Below are 18,683 nucleotides of genomic sequence, written 5' to 3'. Positions count from 1 at the left end.
TGAAGCAACACAAACATAGGCACAGACACATGCATACACACACATGATAACATACTCTCTATACACACACGTACACATGGATTTTGTGTTGTAGATATGTGGTAGTGTAGGGGCCTGAGGGCACACAATTAGTGTGCTGTGAAATCTGTTATGAATGTAATGTAATGTTTTTTTAAATGTATAACTGCCTTAATTTTGCTGGACCCCAGGAAGAGTAGCTGCTGCCTTGGCAGGAGCTAATGGGGATCCATAATAAATACAAATATAAATACAAATAGCTCTGTATATGAATTTGAGAGTGAATACATTTCTCCAGCCCTATCCCTCAGCTTTTTACCGAACCAGTGGCGGGGAAGCCTCTTTGTTATTGTTTCTACTGCCAATTACCCCTTTAAATCTATTTCAATCCCACTTTGTAACGCAACAACGTAAAAATAGTTCAACGGGTTGTAGACTTTCTATAGGCACTGTATAGAAGATTTCGATAAAATAAATATAAAATAAGGTGTGTGAGCTTGTTGGTCACTCATGCATGCTTGTGGTCAGGCTACTCAGTAAGCATATTAGCAACAAAACAGACCCATTACATCAGCAAAGCCACGACCCTGCTTTTCTACCTGTCAATGATTGACCACTCTCTCATGCTGGGTCTGGGTGGGTTCTGTCTGGCTGCTCTTTGGACCCGACATGGTCTTTGTCGTGGATCAACATAACATAAGAACAACCAATAATAACCAATGAAGGCCTCCATTTAAAAAAAACTAATATATACAATAGATTTAACATAAGAGATACAAAAGCTTGTAAAAATACAGCATTCAAAGGTAAACTACAGAAAAATAGTCAATTCACAACTATACAGCACCAGTGATTTATTTATTGAAAGTATGGGAATAGTATTTCCTTCATTTAATTCATCAGTGTACTGCAGTCTACAGTAGGAATATCCCAAATTCCAATTTGGAATGCCGTTCACAGAACAATGACCATATTAGGCAAAGGGCTCACGTAACGACGTTTACTAACACCGCGCCTGATTGATGCAACTTCCTTTCTACTCCGCACACTCAAGATGGCACCGGTACGTGAAAAGAGCTCGACAGAAAAACCCTTCTTATCATTGTTAATTTCACTTTTACTTAACAAAATGTGCACCATTTTACATCTCAAAATGTATTTCTGGAGTTATGTGATGAAATAAAGCAAGAAACTACTCGCCATTCAATAGGCAGCTAGGCTAAGCTAGCTAGCTAGCATTATACGTGTTCAGTTTCAAAGTTATCATTGCTGTAAAGCAACGTCTGCCAAACTCGGTCTTGGGGACCTCAAAGGGGTGCGCGTTTTGTTTTTTGCCCTAACATATCCGCGGGAAGATGTTTTGAGTTGTGGGTGCTGATAAGTGATATAATAATGCATTCTAATCACCGGATTTGCCTCGTGGTATACAGTTTCATCAAGCGTTTAGGATTTAAACACGTGGGGAAATCTTAGCAGGGTCCAGAAGAATTTTGGGCTTTTATAAACTTATTTCATGCAATTCTACTTCATTTAGGCCTACATGACATACCATTTTTAATACTACACAAATGAGTGGCTACTCTGACAGAAATAAAAACTACCTGGGCCCGGTTTCCCAAAAGCATCTTAGGCTAAATTGTTGGAACCATAGGATCCTATCGTTCTAAAAATTAAAACGGCCTTAAGATGTTTTTGGAAAACTGGGCCTTGGTCTTGACCTGGCCCAGGGCCAATAAAAAGGGAGACAAATTGTACAATATTAGGAGGAAATATACATTTTATAGGCTATTAAATCAACTTCCCAGTGGCACTGACTCACCATATGATGAAAATAACATGAATATGTGTAGCCTTCTCACCATACCAGTGATGGTCTCAAGATAGGCCTGAGCTACTTTGAAAAAGCAGTGATGTTTGTAAGTTGAGAAAAAAAATGGTAACTTCAACTGACAAAATAGTATTCTCTTTTCAGCAGTAGTGATTTGCTTTCCAATCGTATTTCCTGCGATTGTAGTTTGAAATTAGCAAAAGCGCTTTATCTGTTCACTGACAGCGTGAAGTACAATATGTAGAAATAGAATCCATAGAATAAAAATGCCCATTTAAGTCAGGACTGACAGCCATTTTGAGCATACCCGTGAGTTTACCAGTCAAATTACCAGGGTGAGGTTCCAAAACCCTTCCCAGCTAGCACATTTGACATTGCTCGTCCATATATTTATTTATAGATTCTTAATTCCATTGCTTTACTTAGACTTGTGTATATGTTGTGAAATTGTTAGATATTTCTTGTTAAATATTACTGCACTGTCGGAGCTAGAAACACAAGCATTTCGCCACACCCGCAATAACATCTGCTAAACACGTATGTGACAAATAAAATTTGATGTTAAAGTTATGGGAACGTACGTTTTTGTTTTCCCATTCGTTCTGGGAATGAAGCCATACGTTTCCTGACTGTTAAAATTGAGTTTTTTAAACGTTCGGAGAACGGAAGTGAAAATGTAGCCTGTTTTGGGAATGTCTATTTTTAGGTTGCAGGGAGGTTCTGAGATGGTTTTTCTATGGTCCTACGGTTTTCCTGGGAGGTTTTATTAACGTTCGGAGAACAGAAAAACATAGGTTACTATGTACACAGCTGATTCAAATAATGAACTCGTCAGGGTCCCCTGTAGCTCAGTTGGTAGAGCATGGCGCTTGCAACACCAGGGTTGTGGGTTCGTTTCCCACGGGGGGCCAGTATGAAAAATTTATGCAGTCACTAAACTGTAAGTCGCTCTGGATAAGAGCGTCTGCTAAATGACTAAAATGTAAATGTCAAGTTTTGATTATTTGAATCAGCTGTGTAGTGCTAAGGCGAAAACCAAAATGTGCAGCCCTCGGTCCACCCCAGGACTGAGTTTGGGAAACGCTGCTCTAAAGTAATTTCCGAGCATAGATTAGATGTTTTCCCAATTTAAAATATTTGTTTACTTTACAAGTATACATTTGGCATCCTCTTTTCACTAGCTATGGCATAAATACGTTTGATCTAACTTTGGATTGAGGGTCAGTGTGAATTAGATCCATTTGCTATTCTCATTCCACAGAGGGCCGAGTGTCTGCAGGATTTTGCTCCTCCCTTGTACTTGATTGATTAATGAAGGTCAGTAATTAGTATGGAACTCCCCTCACCTGGTTGTCTAGGTCTTAATTGAAACGAAAAACTAGCAGACACAAAGCCCTCTACGGAATGATTTTGACACCCCTGCGTTACACTACTCTAGTCTGGTGAAAGCTGAGTCATGTTGGCATGATACCTATTCTATCCTCTGAGAGCCATGGTTTAGAATCAGGAGTAACATTAGATGGAGGAACGCCTGTCATGGCGATCAGAGTCATAGTAGAATCATTCCTGTCCTTTTATATTTCTATGATCTGAATGCCATGGTTTTGTGTTCCCTAGCTAAAGCAGAAGAAACAGACTGTGGTCAAGAGGACCAAAAAGGGTGTGTCCTGGAAGTTTACCCTGGACCTGACCCACCCTGTGGAGGACGGCATTCTGGACTCGGCCAACTTCGTAAGTTACCGGCCCTACTTCGCCTGACACCACCAGGCTACTGCCCATGGTCCTCCTCATCATTAAACAGGCTAAGGATATTATACTTTGTTATGTTTGCCTAACTCTGTGTGTGGACTAGGGTTCCCTTCCCTAGCTGACTAGGGTTCCCTTCCCTAGCTCAAACCCTAGGGTTCTCTTCCCTAGTGTCACTATGCTCTGTCCAACAGGAAACCTTCCTCAAAGAGAGGGTAAAGGTCAACGGCAAGACAGGAAATCTGGCAAATGTTGTCGAGATCGCCCGCCTGAAGAACAAGATCAATGTCACCTCACAGAAGCAGTTATCTAAGAGGTGAGCTATTGGTGTCCATAGTCTACTACTCAGCATGCTCAATATTAACTCCATTGAGCATGCCTTTTTTTAACCAGGAGTAGGTTTGAGAAACATCCTGGCCTCTACCCTTTAGGACAGGGCTGAAGTGTTCTTCTCCCCTTCTTTGACGTCAAACTCATTCTCCTCTCCCATTGGTCCACAGGTACCTGAAATACCTGACCAAGAAGTACCTGAAGAAGAACAACCTCCGTGATTGGTTGAGAGTCGTGGCGTCGGACAAGGAGACCTACGAGCTGAGATACTTCCAGATCAGCCAGGAAGAGGAGGAGTCGGACAATGACGAGTAGAAACAAGCGCCGCCCACCTGCCCCAGCATGCAGGACTGGAGACTGGCCGGTCCCACACACACACACACGTGTCACCTGGGTGTGAGGGGAAAGTCGTTTGTGTTTTTCAGTGGATGGACTGCAGACTTCAGTGCACGTCATCATGAGCTGGAGTCTTGATAGGAGAATAAATGTGATCAACTAAACAGCCCTGGTGTATTCTGCTTATTTTGTGGGTGCAAGACTGTTTCAATGAAGTATGATTTCAGTGGGGAATAATTCTCCCAGAATTTCTGATGACCACCACAGATGTAATTCCTAGTATGTCCACCTGATGTCACCAGGAGCTGAGTGTTACTGTGTCCTGTTATATTGTTATACAGTGTGCAGATCAGCACGGCTAACAGCAATGTTGGATAAACCGGTAGGTTTTTTAGAATGTAAAATAAATAACCTCACCGACGCACTGCTCTTAGAAGATGGAGTACGGTGTTATCATACTATAACCAGAGCACAAACCCTACTACTGTATGATCTTTGCTATACCCCACCCACAGTGTAGATACCCCAGGCTCTGCAGCCTTCAGTTCACTATAACTCAAACAAGTCTTTCTTACCAACTAACTGTTAATGTGTAGCGTTTAGGTAGCAGTAGTCTGTATGTTGGGCTGAGTCTGTGTCTGAACCAAATGCAGGTGGTTTACTATTGTTCCGTTGTGCTGCCAAGACATGTTCTGGACAAAACACTGTGAAGCTCTCGGCTCTGTGGTAGCAGTTGTCTTCTTTATATTTTATTGTTTTTCTAGTTTGGTGTGTCAGAATGCCAGTGAGTTTCCTTAATCTGTTATATAACCGTCTACCTTGGCTGATGTTAGAATGCCAGTTAATGTTTTATAATCCCAGGAGCAGAGTGACGTTTTCCTGGGGATGATCCCACCCTTTCATCTGTGAGGGTGTATATTTGCTTGTGTAGATGTGTTGGGTTAAGTGCTAGTCTGTGCCACAGTTCACAGTAACGGCTTGTCTCAAGTACGTTTTTACGTTCTGGAACGTTCAATTGAACTGAAAGGGTGCTGTACTGAACGACCAGTTGAAAACCGGGGAGGGGTTGGTTTGAGGGTTGGGAACGCTGTCAGCATGGCCAAGGCCCTTTAAATACGTCACTCATTGCTTCAAGCCACACCCCCCAAACGGGAGCAAATGTACCCCAAAGTCTGTTCAAGTAAGTTTTGGAGAAACGCATTCTTCAGTACAAACCGTTCCACAACGTAGCAAACGTTCAAGCAAACTGAGCGCACCTCTGGTTTGTTAGGCGTGTCTGATTGTGTGTGGATGCGTTGGTCTTTTCTCACTCTGATCTGCTCTCATCTGCTGTGGATAAAACACCGCCTTAGGAATGCCCAGTGCCCATTTCACCCTGAATGACCCTGCAACTGCCCAGTAGTGTGTTTTTCTGTCTTTGTCCACGTGTGTGTGCTTCTTTAACTGAGTCTCATTGTTTCTGCTCTATAGCGCAGGGAACTGTGTGTGTGTGAGCATGTGTGTCATTAGCGCTGAGACTGATTAGTCAGACTGCAGGTAGGCAACCCGATCTGTTCTGTCAGATGACAAGCAGATTACAACAACGATACAATACTGAGCAGCACAGTAGCTATAACATTGTCCTCAGACCATACCTAGTGCTATACCCCAGCCCACATGATCCTAAACCCTTTATACCCCAGCCCACATGATCCTAAACCCCTTTATACCCCAGCCCACATGATCCTAAACCCCTTATACCCCAGCCCACATGATCCTAAACCCTTTATACCCCAGCCCACATGATCCTAAACCCCTTTATACCCCAGCCCACATGATCCTAAACCCTTTATACCCCAGCCCACATGATCCTAAACCCCTTTATACCCCAGCCCACATGATCCTAAACCCCTTTATACCCCAGCCCACATGATCCTAAACCCCTTATACCCCAGCCCACATGATCCTAAACCCCTTTATACCCCAGCCCACATGATCCTAAACCCCTTTATACCCCAGCCCTCATGATCCTAAACCCCTTATACCCCAGCCCACATGATCCTAAACCCTTTATACCCCAGCCCACATGATCCTAAACCCCTTTATAACCCAGCCCTCAACAGTCAACACCACAAAAATAACCTGGAGAAGAGAGAGGAGGGTCATTAAATATTATCTCCACCTTAAACTCCTCTCCTCCATCATCTCTCTGTTCCTCAGGGGTCTTAGATCTCTCCTTTCTGCTGACACTAAATCCACTGCTGGGATCCCCTGGATCCAGGCCTATCCAGGGCTGTTGATCAGATGAGGTCAGTAGCACTCACACATAGCTAGGGTCTAGTGGTGTATTTAACCATTGACTGACTGAGTCTCTCCCGTCTATAGACACACCTGGCTCATTCCCAGGTCTCCTACGGGATCAGCACAACAGCACCAGGACAGCTAGACAGACACACACCCAGGTCTCCTACGGGATCAGCACAACAGCACCAGGACAGCTAGACAGACACACACCCAGGTCTCCTACGGGATCAGCACAACAGCACCAGGACAGCTAGACAGACACACACCCAGGCTAGCTCCTTGGTGATGAATAATAGACTTGTCTCTGATCACATGGACTGGCTACTGAATAATTGACCCCCTTCTCTCCCTGCGACCTCCTCTTTCGCCTCCTCCCAGTCCGGCCTTGGCTGCTCTCTCTTTCTCTGCAGTAGACATGGAACCAAGTTAAAGCTCCTATATCTGCCGATTCTCCTGGGGAAAGCACGAAACAGGTGAGTGTTCATTCTGTGTCCTGTATGTACATATGTGTTGAAAGACGAGAGATATGTTCTATGTTATTCACCTGTCTGTTGTGGTCTCGCCTGTCTGTCAGTCAGTCACCTGTCTGTCAGTCACCTGTGGGTTCTTTATTGTGAAGCTGCAGCCTACATATGGAAACCTGTTTTTTTTATTCATATAGACTTACAGTTGAAGTCGGAAGTTTACATACACTTAGGTTGGAGTCATTAAAACTTGTTTTTCAACCACTCCACAAATTTCTTGTTAACAATCTATAGTTTTGGCAAGTCGGTTAGGACATCTACTTTGTGCATGACACAAGTAATTTTTCCAACAATTGTTTACAGACAGATTATTTCACTTATAATTCACTGTATCACAATTCCAGTGGGTCAGAAGTTTACATACACTAAGTTGACTGTGCCTTTAAACAGCTTGGAAAATTCCAGAAAAAGATGTCATGGCTTTAGAAGCTTCTGATATGCTAATTGACATCATTTGAGTCAATTGGAGGTGTACCTGTGGATGTATTTCAAGGCCTACCTTCAAACTCAGTGCCTCTTTGCTTGACATCATGGGAAAATCTAAAGAAATCAGCAAAGACCTCAGGAAAGAAATTGTAGACCTCCACAAGTCTGGTTCATCCTTGGGAGCAATTTCCAAACGCCTGAAGGTACCACGTTCATCTGTACAAACAATAGTACGCAAGTATAAACACCATGGGACCACACAGCCGTCATACCGCTCAGGAAGGAGACACATTCTGCCTCCTAGAGATGAACGTACTTTGGTGCGAAAAGTGCAAATCAATCCCAGAACAACAGCAAAGGACCTTGTGAAGATGCTGGAGGAAACAGGTACAAAAGTATCTATATCCACAGTAAAACGAGTCCTACAGTGGGGAAAAAAAGTATTTAGTCAGCCACCAATTGTGCAAGTTCTCCCACTTAAAAAGATGAGAGAGGCCTGTAATTTTCATCACAGGTACACGTCAACTATGACAGACAAAATTAGAAAAAAAATTCCAGAAAATCACATTGTAGGATTTTTTATGAATTTATTGGCATATGATGGTGGAAAATAAGTATTTGGTCAATAACAAAAGTTTCTCAATACTTTGTTATATACCCTTTGTTGGCAATGACACAGGTCAAACGTTTTCTGTAAGTCTTCACAAGGTTTTCACACACTGTTGCTGGTATTTTGGCCCATTCCTCCATGCATATCTCCTCTAGAGCAGTGATGTTTTGGGGCTGTCGCTGGGCAACACAGACTTTCAACTCCCCTCCAAAGATTTTCTATGGGGTTGAGATCTGGAGACTGGCTAGGCCACTCCAGGACCTTGAAATGCTTCTTACGAAGCCACTCCTTCGTTGCCCGGGCGGTGTGTTTGGGATCATTGTCATGCTGAAAGACCCAGCCACGTTTCATCTTCAATGCCCTTGCTGATGGAAGGAGGGTTTCACTCAAAATCTCACGATACATGGCCCCATTCATTCTTTCCTTTACACGGATCAGTCGTCCTGGTCCCTTTGCAGAAAAACAGCCCCAAAGCATGATGTTTCCAACCCCATGCTTCACAGTAGGTATGGTGTTCTTTGGCTGCAACTCAGCATTCTTTGTCCTCCAAACATGACGAGTTGAGTTTTTACCAAAAAAGTTATATTTTGGTTTCATCTGACCATATGACATTCTCCCAATCCTCTTCTGGATCATCCAAATGCACTTCAGACGGGCCTGGACATGTACTGGCTTAAGCAGGGGGACACGTCTCGCACTGCAGGATTTGAGTCCCTGGCGGCGTAGTGTGTTACTGATGGTTGGCTTTGTTACTTTGGTCCCAGCTCTCAGCAGGTCATTCACTAGGTCCCCCCGTGTGGTTCTGGGATTTTTGCTCACCGTTCTTGTGATCATTTTGACCCCACGGGGTGAGATCTTGCATGGAGCCCCAGATCGAGGGAGATTATCAGTGGTCTTGTATGTCTTCCATTTCCTAATAATTGCTCCCACAGTTGATTTCTTCAAACCAAGCTGCTTACCTGTTGCAGATTCAGTCTTCCCAGCCTGGTGCAGGTCTACAATTTTGTTTTTGGTGTCCTTTGACAGCTCTTTGGTCTTGGCCATTGTGAAGTTTGGAGTGTGACTGTTTGAGGTTGTGGACAGGTGTCTTTTATACTGATAACAAGTTCAAACAGGTGCCATTAATACAGGTAACAAGTGGAGGACAGAGGAGCCTCTTAAAGAAGAAGTTACAGGTCTGTGAGAGCCAGAAATCTTGCTTGTTTGTAGGTGACCAAATACTTATTTTCCACCATAATTTGCAAATAAATTCATTAAAAATCCTACAATGGGATTTTCTGGATTTTTTTTTCTCAATTTGTCTGTCATAGTTGACGTGTACCTATGATGAAAATTACAGGCCTCTCTCATCTTTTTAAGTGGGAGAACTTGCACAATTGGTGGCTGACTAAATACTTTTTTGCCCCACTGTATATCGAATTGACCTGAAAGGCCGCTCAGCAAGGAAGAAGCCACTGCTCCAAAACCGCCATAAAAAAGCCAGACTACGGTTTGCAACTGCACATGGGGACAAAGATCTTACTTTTTGGAGAAATGTCCTCTGGTCTGATGAAACAAAAATAGAACTGTTTGGCCATAATGACCATCGTTATGTTTGGAGGAAAAAGGGTGCTGCTTGCAAGCCGAAGAACACCATCCCAACCGTGAAGCACGTTGTGGGGGTGCTTTGCTGCAGGAGGGACTGGTGCACTTCACAAAATAGATGGCATCATGAAGAAGGAAAATTATGTGGATATATTGAAGCAACATCTCAAGACTTCAGTCAGGAAGTTAAAGCTTGGTCGCAAATGGGTCTTCCAAAAGGACAATGACCCCAAGCATACTTCCAAAGTTGTGGCAAAATGGCTTAAGGACAACAAAGTCAAGGTATTGGAGTGGCCATCACAAAGCCCTGTCCTTAATCCTATAGAAAATGTGTGGGCAGAACTGAAAAAGCATGTGAGAGCAAGGAGGCCTACAAACCTGACTCAGTTACACCAGCTCTGTCAGGAGGAATGGGCCAAAATTCACCCAACTTATTGTGGGAAGCTTGTGAAAGGCTACCCGAATCGTTTGACCCAAGTTAAACAATTTAAAGGCAATGCTACCAAATACTAATTGAGTGTATGTAAACTTCTGACCCACTGGGACTGTGATGAAATAAATAAAAGCTGAAATAAATAATTCTCTCTACTATTATTCTGACATTTCACATTCTTAAAATAAAGTGGTGATCCTAACTGACCATTTTATTTTGTTCCTCAGGGAAATGTACCTTATTTAAATCAGTAACTTAATGTTACTGTCAGTAGTATAAGTTATAGTTGTAGACTGAGGGTAGTTTGTTGTCTGTCGGCTGAAGTTGGTGTAGTTCCCCGCTGTGATGGGGGATCAGGTGCTGTCTGATGAATGTTTTAGAGGGAGTCTCGCTCCAGTGAGAGAGGAGAAAAGGTGATGCCTGTGTGTTCTAGTTATAGGTTTACCAGCATCACCTGTGTTCAGGTAACGCACTCACTGTCTGTCAATCTGTCTAACATTTACAACAAATGTTTTTTTCTGTGTTTTTACGGAGAGACCTCAGAGCAAACTTCAACTCCAGAACAGTGTGGACTGAAGCTGGCATGGATACCCTCTGACAGAGAGAGAGAGAGAGAGAGCGCCAAATGAGAGGGAAAGAATGATCAAGTAATAGATGAATAAATAGGAAAGGAGGAAACACAAACACACACACACACACACACACCCATCCCCTGTTCCCACAGCTATGGCAGAATGGCTGAGGCGTGTGTCCTGGAGCGATGCGTGGTACAACCTGTACTCCCGCCTGCTCAGGACCAAACCTGTGGGCAGGATGGGGCAGGGGTCCGAGGTCAGCGATGATATCACAGAGGTAGGGGGGCTGGCTAGGGTCCTGACGACAGCTGACCTGGTGTCGCTAGGGGTGGGGAGCTGTGTTGGCACGGGGATGTACGTGGTTGCCGGGCTGGTTGCTAAGGAGATGGCGGGGCCGGGAGTGATCCTGTCTTTCATCATCGCTGCTGTGGCTTCTATACTGTCAGGTCAGACACACACACACACACACACACACACACACACACACACACACACACACACACACACACACACACCCACGGCTGTGGCTTCTATACTGTCAGGTCAGACACACACACACACATACACACACACACACACACACACACACACACACACACACACACACACACACACACCGTCTATACTGTCAGGTCACACACACACACACACACACACACACACCCCCCCCACACACACACACACGCTGTGGCTTTACTGTCAGGTCAGACACACACACACACACACACACACACACACACACACACACACACACACACACACTGGATGTGGCTTCTATACTGTCAGGTCAGACACACACACACACATATTTGTGTTTGTAGTAGTTTGACATGTATGTGTGTTTAACCTGGGTCAAATGTGTGTCTCTCTCTCTTCCAGGTGTGTGTTATGCAGAGTTTGGCGTGCGTGTCCCTAAGACAACAGGGTCAGCCTACACCTACAGCTATGTCACAGTGGGGGAGTGTACGGCCTTTTTCATTGGCTGGAATCTGATCCTGGAGTACCTGATTGGTACAGCAGCTGGGGCGTCGGCTCTCAGCAGCATGTTTGACTCACTGGCCAATCACAGCATCTCCAGCTACATGATAACACACCTGGGGACACTCAGAGGCCTGGGTGAGTGAGTGACTGTGTGTATATACAGTGAGGGAAAAAAGTATTTGATCCCCTGCTGATTTTGTACGTTTGCCCACTGACAAAGACGTGATCAGTCTATAATTTTAATGGTAGGTTTATTTGAACAGTGAGAGACAGAATAACAACAAAAAAATCCAGAAAAACGCATGTCCAAAATGTTATAAATTGATTTGCATTTTAATGAGAGAAATAAGTATTTGACCCCTCTGCAAAACATGACTTAGTACTTGGTGGCAAAACCCTTGTTGGCAATCACAGAGGTCAGACGTTTCTTGTAGTTGGCCACCAGGTTTGCACACATCTCAAGAGGGATTTTGTCCCACTCCTCTTTGCAGATCTTCTCCAAGTCATTAAGGTTTTGAGGCTGACGTTTGGCAACTCGAACCTTCAGCTCCCTCCACAGATTTTCTATGGAATAAAGGTCTGGAGACTGGCTAGGCCACTCCAGGACCTTAATGTGCTTCTTCTTGAGCCACTCCTTTGTTGCCTTGGCCGTGTGTTTTGGGTCATTGTCATGCTGGAATACCCATCCACGACCCATTTTCAATGCCCTGGCTGAGGGAAGGAGGTTCTCACCCAAGATTTGACGGTACATGGCCCTGTCCATCGTCCCTTTGATATGGTGAAGTTGTCCTGTCCCCTTAGCAGAAAAACACCCCCAAAACATAATGTTTCCACCTCCATCTTTGACGGTGGGGATGGTGTTCTTGGGGTCATAGGCAGCATTCCTCCTCCTCCAAACACGGCGAGTTGAGTTGATGCCAAAGAGCTCGATTTTGGTCTCATCTGACCACAACAATTTCACCCAGTTCTCCTCTGAATCATTCAGATGTTCACTGGCAAACTTCAGACGGGCCTGTATATGTGCTTTCTTGAGCAGGGGGATCTTGCGGCCGCTGCAGGATTTCAGTCCTTCACGGCGTAGTGTGTTACAAATTGTTTTCTTGGTGACTATGTTCTCAGCTGCCTTGAGATCATTGACAATATCCTCCCGTGTAGTTCTGGGCTGATTCCTCACCGTTCTCATGATCATTGCAACTCCACGAGGTGAGCTCTTGCATGGAGCCCCAGGCCGAGGGAGATTGACAGTACTTTTGTGTTTCTTCCATTTGCGAATAATCGCACCAATTGTTGTCACCTTCTCACCAAGCTGCTTGGCGATGGTCTTGTAGCCCATTCCAGCCTTGTGTAGGTCTACAATCTTGTCCCTGACATCCTTGGAGAGCTCTTTGGTCTTGGCCATGGTGGAGAGTTTGGAATCTGATTGATTGATTGCTTCTGTGGACAGGTGTCTTTTATACAGGTAACAAGCTGAGATTAGGAGCACTCCCTTTAAGAGTGTGCTCCTAATCTCAGCTCGTTACCTGTATAAAAGACACCTGGGAGCCAGAAATCTTTCTGATTGAGAGGGTGTTAAATACTTATTTCCCTCATTAAAATGCAAATCAATTTATAACATTTTTGACGTGCGTTTTTCTGGATTTATTTTGTTGTTATTCTATCTCTCACTTATCATGTCTTTGTCAGTGGGCAAACGTACAAAATCAGCAGGGGATCAAATACTTTTTTCCCTCACTGTATGTGTGTTTGTGTGTGTGTGTCTATAATCTCCCCTCCCCCTCCCCTGCAGGTAAAGGGGAGGAGTCGTACCCTGATGTCCTGGCCATGGCCATATCGCTGGTTGTCACGGTGATTGTGTCGTTAGGGGTTCGTAACTCGGTAGGGTTGAATAACGTTCTGAACATGGTCAACCTGGTAGTGTGGTGCTTCCTGGTCATCGCTGGACTCTTCTTCCTCTCTGCTGACAACTGGGAGGCGGGAAACTTCCTGCCCTACGGATGGTCCGGGGTAAGAGATATGCTCAGCTAAACGCAGTCACACACGAATATGCAGGCACACACACACACACACACACACACACACACACACACACACACCAGCATTCACCTAGACACACACACACATATCCATAAACACACACACACACAACACATTAACCTCGCTCTGCTGTGTGTTTGTGTACCAGGTGATGAAGGGAGCAGCCACCTGTTTCTATGCCTTCATAGGGTTTGACATCATCGCTACGACAGGAGAAGAAGCCAAGAGTCCCAACACCTCTATACCCTATGCTATTACTGCTAGTCTGATAACCTGCCTGACTGCATACGTCTCTGTGAGTACACACACACCTCCATCCTCTCTGCTATTACTGCTAGTCTGATAACCTGCCTGACTGCATACGTCTCTGTGAGTACACACACACCTCCATCCTCTCTGCTATTACTGCTAGTCTGATAACCTGCCTGACTGCATACGTCTCTGTGAGTACACACACACCTCCATCCTCTCTGCTATTACTGCTAGTCTGATAACCTGCCTGACTGCATACGTCTCTGTGAGTACACACACACCTCCATCCTCTCTGCTATTACTGCTAGTCTGATAACCTGCCTGACTGCATACGTCTCTGTGAGTACACACACACCTTTATCCTCTCTGCTATTACTGCTAGTCTGATAACCTGCCTGACTGCATACGTCTCTGTGAGTACACACACACCTCCATCCTCTCTGCTATTACTGCTAGTCTGATAACCTGCCTGACTGCATACGTCTCTGTGAGTACACACACACCTCCATCCTCTCTGCTATTACTGCCTTAATTATTACGTGTGTGTGTGTCTTTGTCTGTGTGGTATTAATGTGTGTGTATCCCTCCCTAGGTGTCTGTGTGGTATTAATGTGTGTGTATCCCTCCCTAGGTGTCTGTGTGGTATTAATGTGTGTGTATCCCTCCCTAGGTGTCTGTGTGGTACTAATGTGTGTGTATCCCTCCCTAGGTGTCTGTGTGGTATTAATGTGTGTGTATCCCTCCCTAGGTGTCTGTGTGGTACTAATGTGTGTATCCCTCCCTAGGTGTCTGTGTGGTATTAATGTGTGTTATCCCTCCCTAGGTGTCTGTGTGGTATTAATGTGTGTGTATCCCTCCCTAGGTGTCTGTGTGGTATTAATGTGTGTGTATCCCTCCCTAGGTGTCTGTGTGGTATTAATGTGTGTGTATCCCTCCTTAGGTGTCTGTGTGGTATTAATGTGTGTGTATCCCTCCCTAGGTGTCTGTGTGGTATTAATGTGTGTGTATCCCTCCCTAGGTGTCTGTGTGGTATTAATGTGTGTGTATCCCTCCCTAGGTGTCTGTGTGGTATTAATGTGTGTGTGTATCCCTCCCTAGGTGTCTGTGTGGTATTAATGTGTGTGTATCCCTCCCTAGGTGTCTGTGTGGTATTAATGTGTGTGTATCCCTCCCTAGGTGTCTGTGTGGTATTAATGTGTGTGTATCCCTCCTAGGTGTCTGTGTGGTATTAATGTGTGTGTATCCCTCCCTAGGTGTCTGTGTGGTATTAATGTGTGTGTATCCCTCCCTAGGTGTCTGTGTGGTATTAATGTGTGTGTGTATCCCTCCCTAGGTGTCTGTGTGGTATTAATGTGTGTGTATCCCCCCCTAGGTGTCTGTGTGGTATTAATGTGTGTGTATCCCTCCCCAGGTGTCTGTGTGGTATTAATGTGTGTGTATCCCTCCCTAGGTGTCTGTGATTCTGACTCTGATGGTTCCTTATGACCTGATCGATGGTTCAGCTCCTCTGATGGAGATGTTTGCAGTGCATGGGTTCCTGCCGGGGAAATACATAGTGGCTGTAGGGTCCATAGCTGGCCTCACTGTTAGTCTACTGGGCTCCTTGTTCCCCATGCCCAGGGTCATATACGCTATGGCTAGAGATGGACTGCTCTTCAGGTGAACACCACACACACACAGACTAATGTTATTAAGATGAATGTTCACTAAGTGTCCACACAGACTAGTGGTATTAATGTGTGTCTATTCCTGTGTGTGTAGGTTCCTGGCCAACGTCTCTCCGTACACTCACACTCCAGCAGTAGCGTGTTTGGTGTCTGGCTGTCTGGCTGCTCTCATGTCTCTCCTTGTCTCCCTTCAAGATCTCATAGAGATGATGTCTATAGGAACACTACTGGCTTACACCCTGGTCAGTGTGTGTGTCCTGCTGCTCCGCTACCAGCCCGACACAGACACACACAACTTCCTGCCTGGGGAGGAAGAGGAGGGGCCTAAGAAGAAAGAGGGCGTGATGGTGGAATGCGATGAAGGAACTCTGCCCACCAACGACGACCAGATGTTGATTGGAGGATCAGACCCTGACAGCTCCAGCTACCAATCGAGTGGTGTTGCAGGTGAACCTGGCGATTCTGGCAGCTTCCACACCGGCCCCTCCTCGCTGTTGAAGAGGGTTCTAGGTAGTCGTTACTCCACCCTGCGTGTCCGCCTGGGGATCCCTGATGCCTCGGCCCGTCCCACCCCGTCCTCTGGTCGCATGGTGACACGCTGCACCCTCCTCCTCTTCCTCCTCTCCTTCCTACTCTGGGCCACTGTCATCTTCGGCGTGGAACGAGGGACCGGAGCAGGCTCCGCCGTTTCAGGGATCATAGCGACACTATTGGCGGGCAAAATAGCAACCATACTGATGGTGATCGTGCGCCAGCCGGAGAGTGGGCGGAGCCTGCCCTACATGGCGCCGTGCGTGCCGTTTGTCCCCGCGGTGGCCATCTTGGTGAACTCCTACCTGATGCTGAAACTGTCACCGCTCACCTGGGCACGCTTCGCTGTCTGGTGCACTCTGGGTAAGTTAGACTGTCTCTTCAGCACTAGTCACTTCCTTCATGTGGAGAAGAGAGCCTCCTCTCTCCCCCCTCTCTCCCTCCACCCTCCTGCATCCCTCTCTCCCCCCTCTCTCCCTCTACCCTCCTGCATCCCTCTCTCCCCCCTCTCTCCCTCCACCCTCCTGCATCCCTCTCTCCCTCTACCCTCCTGCATCCCTCTCTCTCCCTCCACCCTCCTGCATCCCTCTCTCCCCCCTCTCTCCCTCTCACCCTCCTGCATCCCTCTCTCCCCCTCTCTCCCTCTACCCTCCTGCATCCTCTCTCCCCCCTCTCTCCCTCTTCCCTCCTGCATCCCTTTCTCCCCCCTCTCTCCCTCCCCTCCTCCACCCTCTCTCCCCCCTCTCTCCCTCCACCCTCCTGCATCCCTCTCTCCCCCCTCTCTCCCTCCACCCTCCTGCATCCCTCTCCCCCCCTCTCTCCCTCCACCCTCCTGCATCCCTCTCTCCCCCCTCTCTCCCTCTACCCTCCTGCATCCCTCTCTCCCTCCACCCTCCTGCATCCCTCTCTCCCCCTCTCTCCCCTCCACCCTCCTGCATCCCTCTCTCCCCCCTCTCTCCCTCTACCCTCCTGCATCCCTCTCTCCCCCCTCTCTCCCTCTACCCTCCTGCATCCCTCTCTCCCCCTCTCCCCCCTCTCTCCCTCCACCCTCCTGCATCCCTCTCTCCCCTTATCTTTCCATCCTCCATCTGCTCCTCTCTTTCCTTCCCCTATCCTCTTTCTAGGTGTACTGATCTACGGTTGCTATGGGATGTGATATTATTATGGTCTGTCTCTCTAGGTATACTGATTTACGGTTGCTATGGGATATGGAACAGCTCTTTGGAGATCAGTACCAGAGAGGAACAGGCTCACGCCAGCACCTACCAGCGCTATGACGATCACCTCGACGACACCTTCTCCCCAGACAATGACCTTGACCCCCAGGACAACCAGGAAGAGGGGCGCTACCAGGGCTGGTCAGCGGAGAAGGGCTACCACTACCAACAGCAAAACCAGGATCAGAACCATGATCAGGAGGGTGACCAGTACCAAAACCAGTTTCAAGATGGGAACCAAGATGGCAACCAGTACCAGGATGGAAACCAGTATGAGGATGGCTCCCAGTACCAGAACCAGTCGGGTTACCAGTCCGGCCCTCAGGGCTCCTCTAGGGGATCCAGGGGACGAACCAATCAGGGCTACACAGATCCACAAGAACCCGAGGGCTCCTCTTATGAGTGACAGCTGCAGCGGAACACACCTACTTCCTGTTTCTCTGGCACTAGAGGAGAGGAAGGGCAGAGGGCTGCTGAATTCCTCATCAACCCCAAGCCCCACCCCCTACACCATAGGCACTTGAGTAGACCTGAGAGGACAGGACATGTGAGCTATATGGCAACGATTCCACCTGGTCTATCAAAGGGCAAAATATTAATACTTATCCAATCCTCTTAGATCTACACTAGTGCCTAGAGGGTGGATTTCAGGGGAAGCGAGAGAGGGAAGAGAGGAAGATGGAGACCCCTTTATCCTGCTGGGGATGGAGAGATGAAACGATAAACTAATGAACGAGTGAGTGAGTGAATGAATGAACTTTATTGACTTTTACAGAGATTACTCTTACATATTGAGTTTTCTGGTTGGAAAGAGTCACTATCACAAAAATACAGATTAGTTTATTTAACACTGCATTATAAACATACATACAACATGCTGTGTATAACATCTATCTATCTATCAATCAATCAATCGGACAATAAATCAATTATACTGGCGCAAACGTTCTCTTATACTATCTAATATTCGGACTCCTCTGGTGTGACATTGTACCTGGATGAGTTGGTTGGAAAATATTTAAGCTAATTTTGTTTTAAGAGTGTGATCATTCAAAAAGGAAAGTATTTATTGTTGAATCAGAGTGTGTAAATGTGTGCAGAGAGAGTGATCTGTGTTTTGCTGTTGTCTGATAAACTTTCAATAAAACATTGAATAAAATTAATACATCTGAGAGAACACCTGTCTTTGTTCCCTCACTACACTAGAACACAGAACACTAGAACACCAGTGGTGGAGAAGGAGGAGGAGTGGAATTCCAGTGAACAGGATGGAACTCTGGGGGAAAAGCTGAGGAGGATGGTGCACCT

The 18,683-nt window shown here is 46.1% G+C and overlaps 2 protein-coding genes across 3 annotated transcripts; both read left to right on the top strand.

Moving 5' to 3' along the window:
- The first annotated feature begins 997 nt into the window (after window positions 1-997).
- On the top strand, window positions 998-4,424 carry rpl22l1 (ribosomal protein L22-like 1). Its single transcript, XM_041880158.2, has 4 exons — window positions 998-1,081; window positions 3,464-3,577; window positions 3,787-3,908; window positions 4,093-4,424. Exons 1-4 carry the CDS (start codon window positions 1,073-1,075, stop codon window positions 4,235-4,237), a joined length of 390 nt encoding a protein of 129 aa, XP_041736092.1. The 5' UTR covers window positions 998-1,072; the 3' UTR covers window positions 4,238-4,424.
- A 950-nt stretch (window positions 4,425-5,374) lies between these two features.
- LOC121569310 (probable cationic amino acid transporter) lies at window positions 5,375-18,495 on the top strand. Of its 2 annotated transcripts, XM_041880160.2 has the most exons (10): window positions 5,375-6,546; window positions 6,623-6,755; window positions 6,812-7,014; window positions 10,655-11,139; window positions 11,573-11,809; window positions 13,461-13,678; window positions 13,857-14,003; window positions 15,411-15,619; window positions 15,722-16,521; window positions 17,339-18,495. In XM_041880160.2, the coding sequence occupies exons 4-10, from the start codon at window positions 10,845-10,847 to the stop codon at window positions 17,779-17,781; spliced, it is 2,349 nt and encodes a 782-aa protein (XP_041736094.1). In that variant the 5' UTR covers window positions 5,375-6,546; window positions 6,623-6,755; window positions 6,812-7,014; window positions 10,655-10,844; the 3' UTR covers window positions 17,782-18,495. The 2 variants fall into 2 exon arrangements, with proteins under 2 accessions (XP_041736094.1, XP_041736095.1); XM_041880161.2 differs by lacking the exons at window positions 5,375-6,546; window positions 6,623-6,755; window positions 6,812-7,014 and having other exon boundaries at window positions 10,344-11,139.
- The last annotated feature ends 188 nt before the right edge of the window (window positions 18,496-18,683 follow it).

This window comes from Coregonus clupeaformis, chromosome 7 (genome assembly GCF_020615455.1).
Source record: "Coregonus clupeaformis isolate EN_2021a chromosome 7, ASM2061545v1, whole genome shotgun sequence".
Classification (NCBI taxonomy): Eukaryota; Metazoa; Chordata; class Actinopteri; order Salmoniformes; family Salmonidae; genus Coregonus; species Coregonus clupeaformis.
Note: the sequence above shows the minus strand (reverse complement) of the source record. Positions and strands in the feature narration are given on the sequence as shown.

Coding starts and splice junctions, on each gene's coding strand:
- rpl22l1 (XM_041880158.2), top strand. Junction 3,578..3,786: donor TTCTGGACTCGGCCAACTTC/GTAAGTTACCGG, acceptor TCTGTCCAACAG/GAAACCTTCCTCAAAGAGAG. Junction 3,909..4,092: donor CAGAAGCAGTTATCTAAGAG/GTGAGCTATTGG, acceptor ATTGGTCCACAG/GTACCTGAAATACCTGACCA.
- LOC121569310 (XM_041880160.2), top strand. CDS start 10,845: ATGGCAGAATGGCTGAGGCGTGTGTCCTGGAGCGATGCGTGGTACAAC. Junction 11,140..11,572: donor TGTGGCTTCTATACTGTCAG/GTCAGACACACA, acceptor TCTCTCTTCCAG/GTGTGTGTTATGCAGAGTTT. Junction 13,679..13,856: donor TGCCCTACGGATGGTCCGGG/GTAAGAGATATG, acceptor TTTGTGTACCAG/GTGATGAAGGGAGCAGCCAC.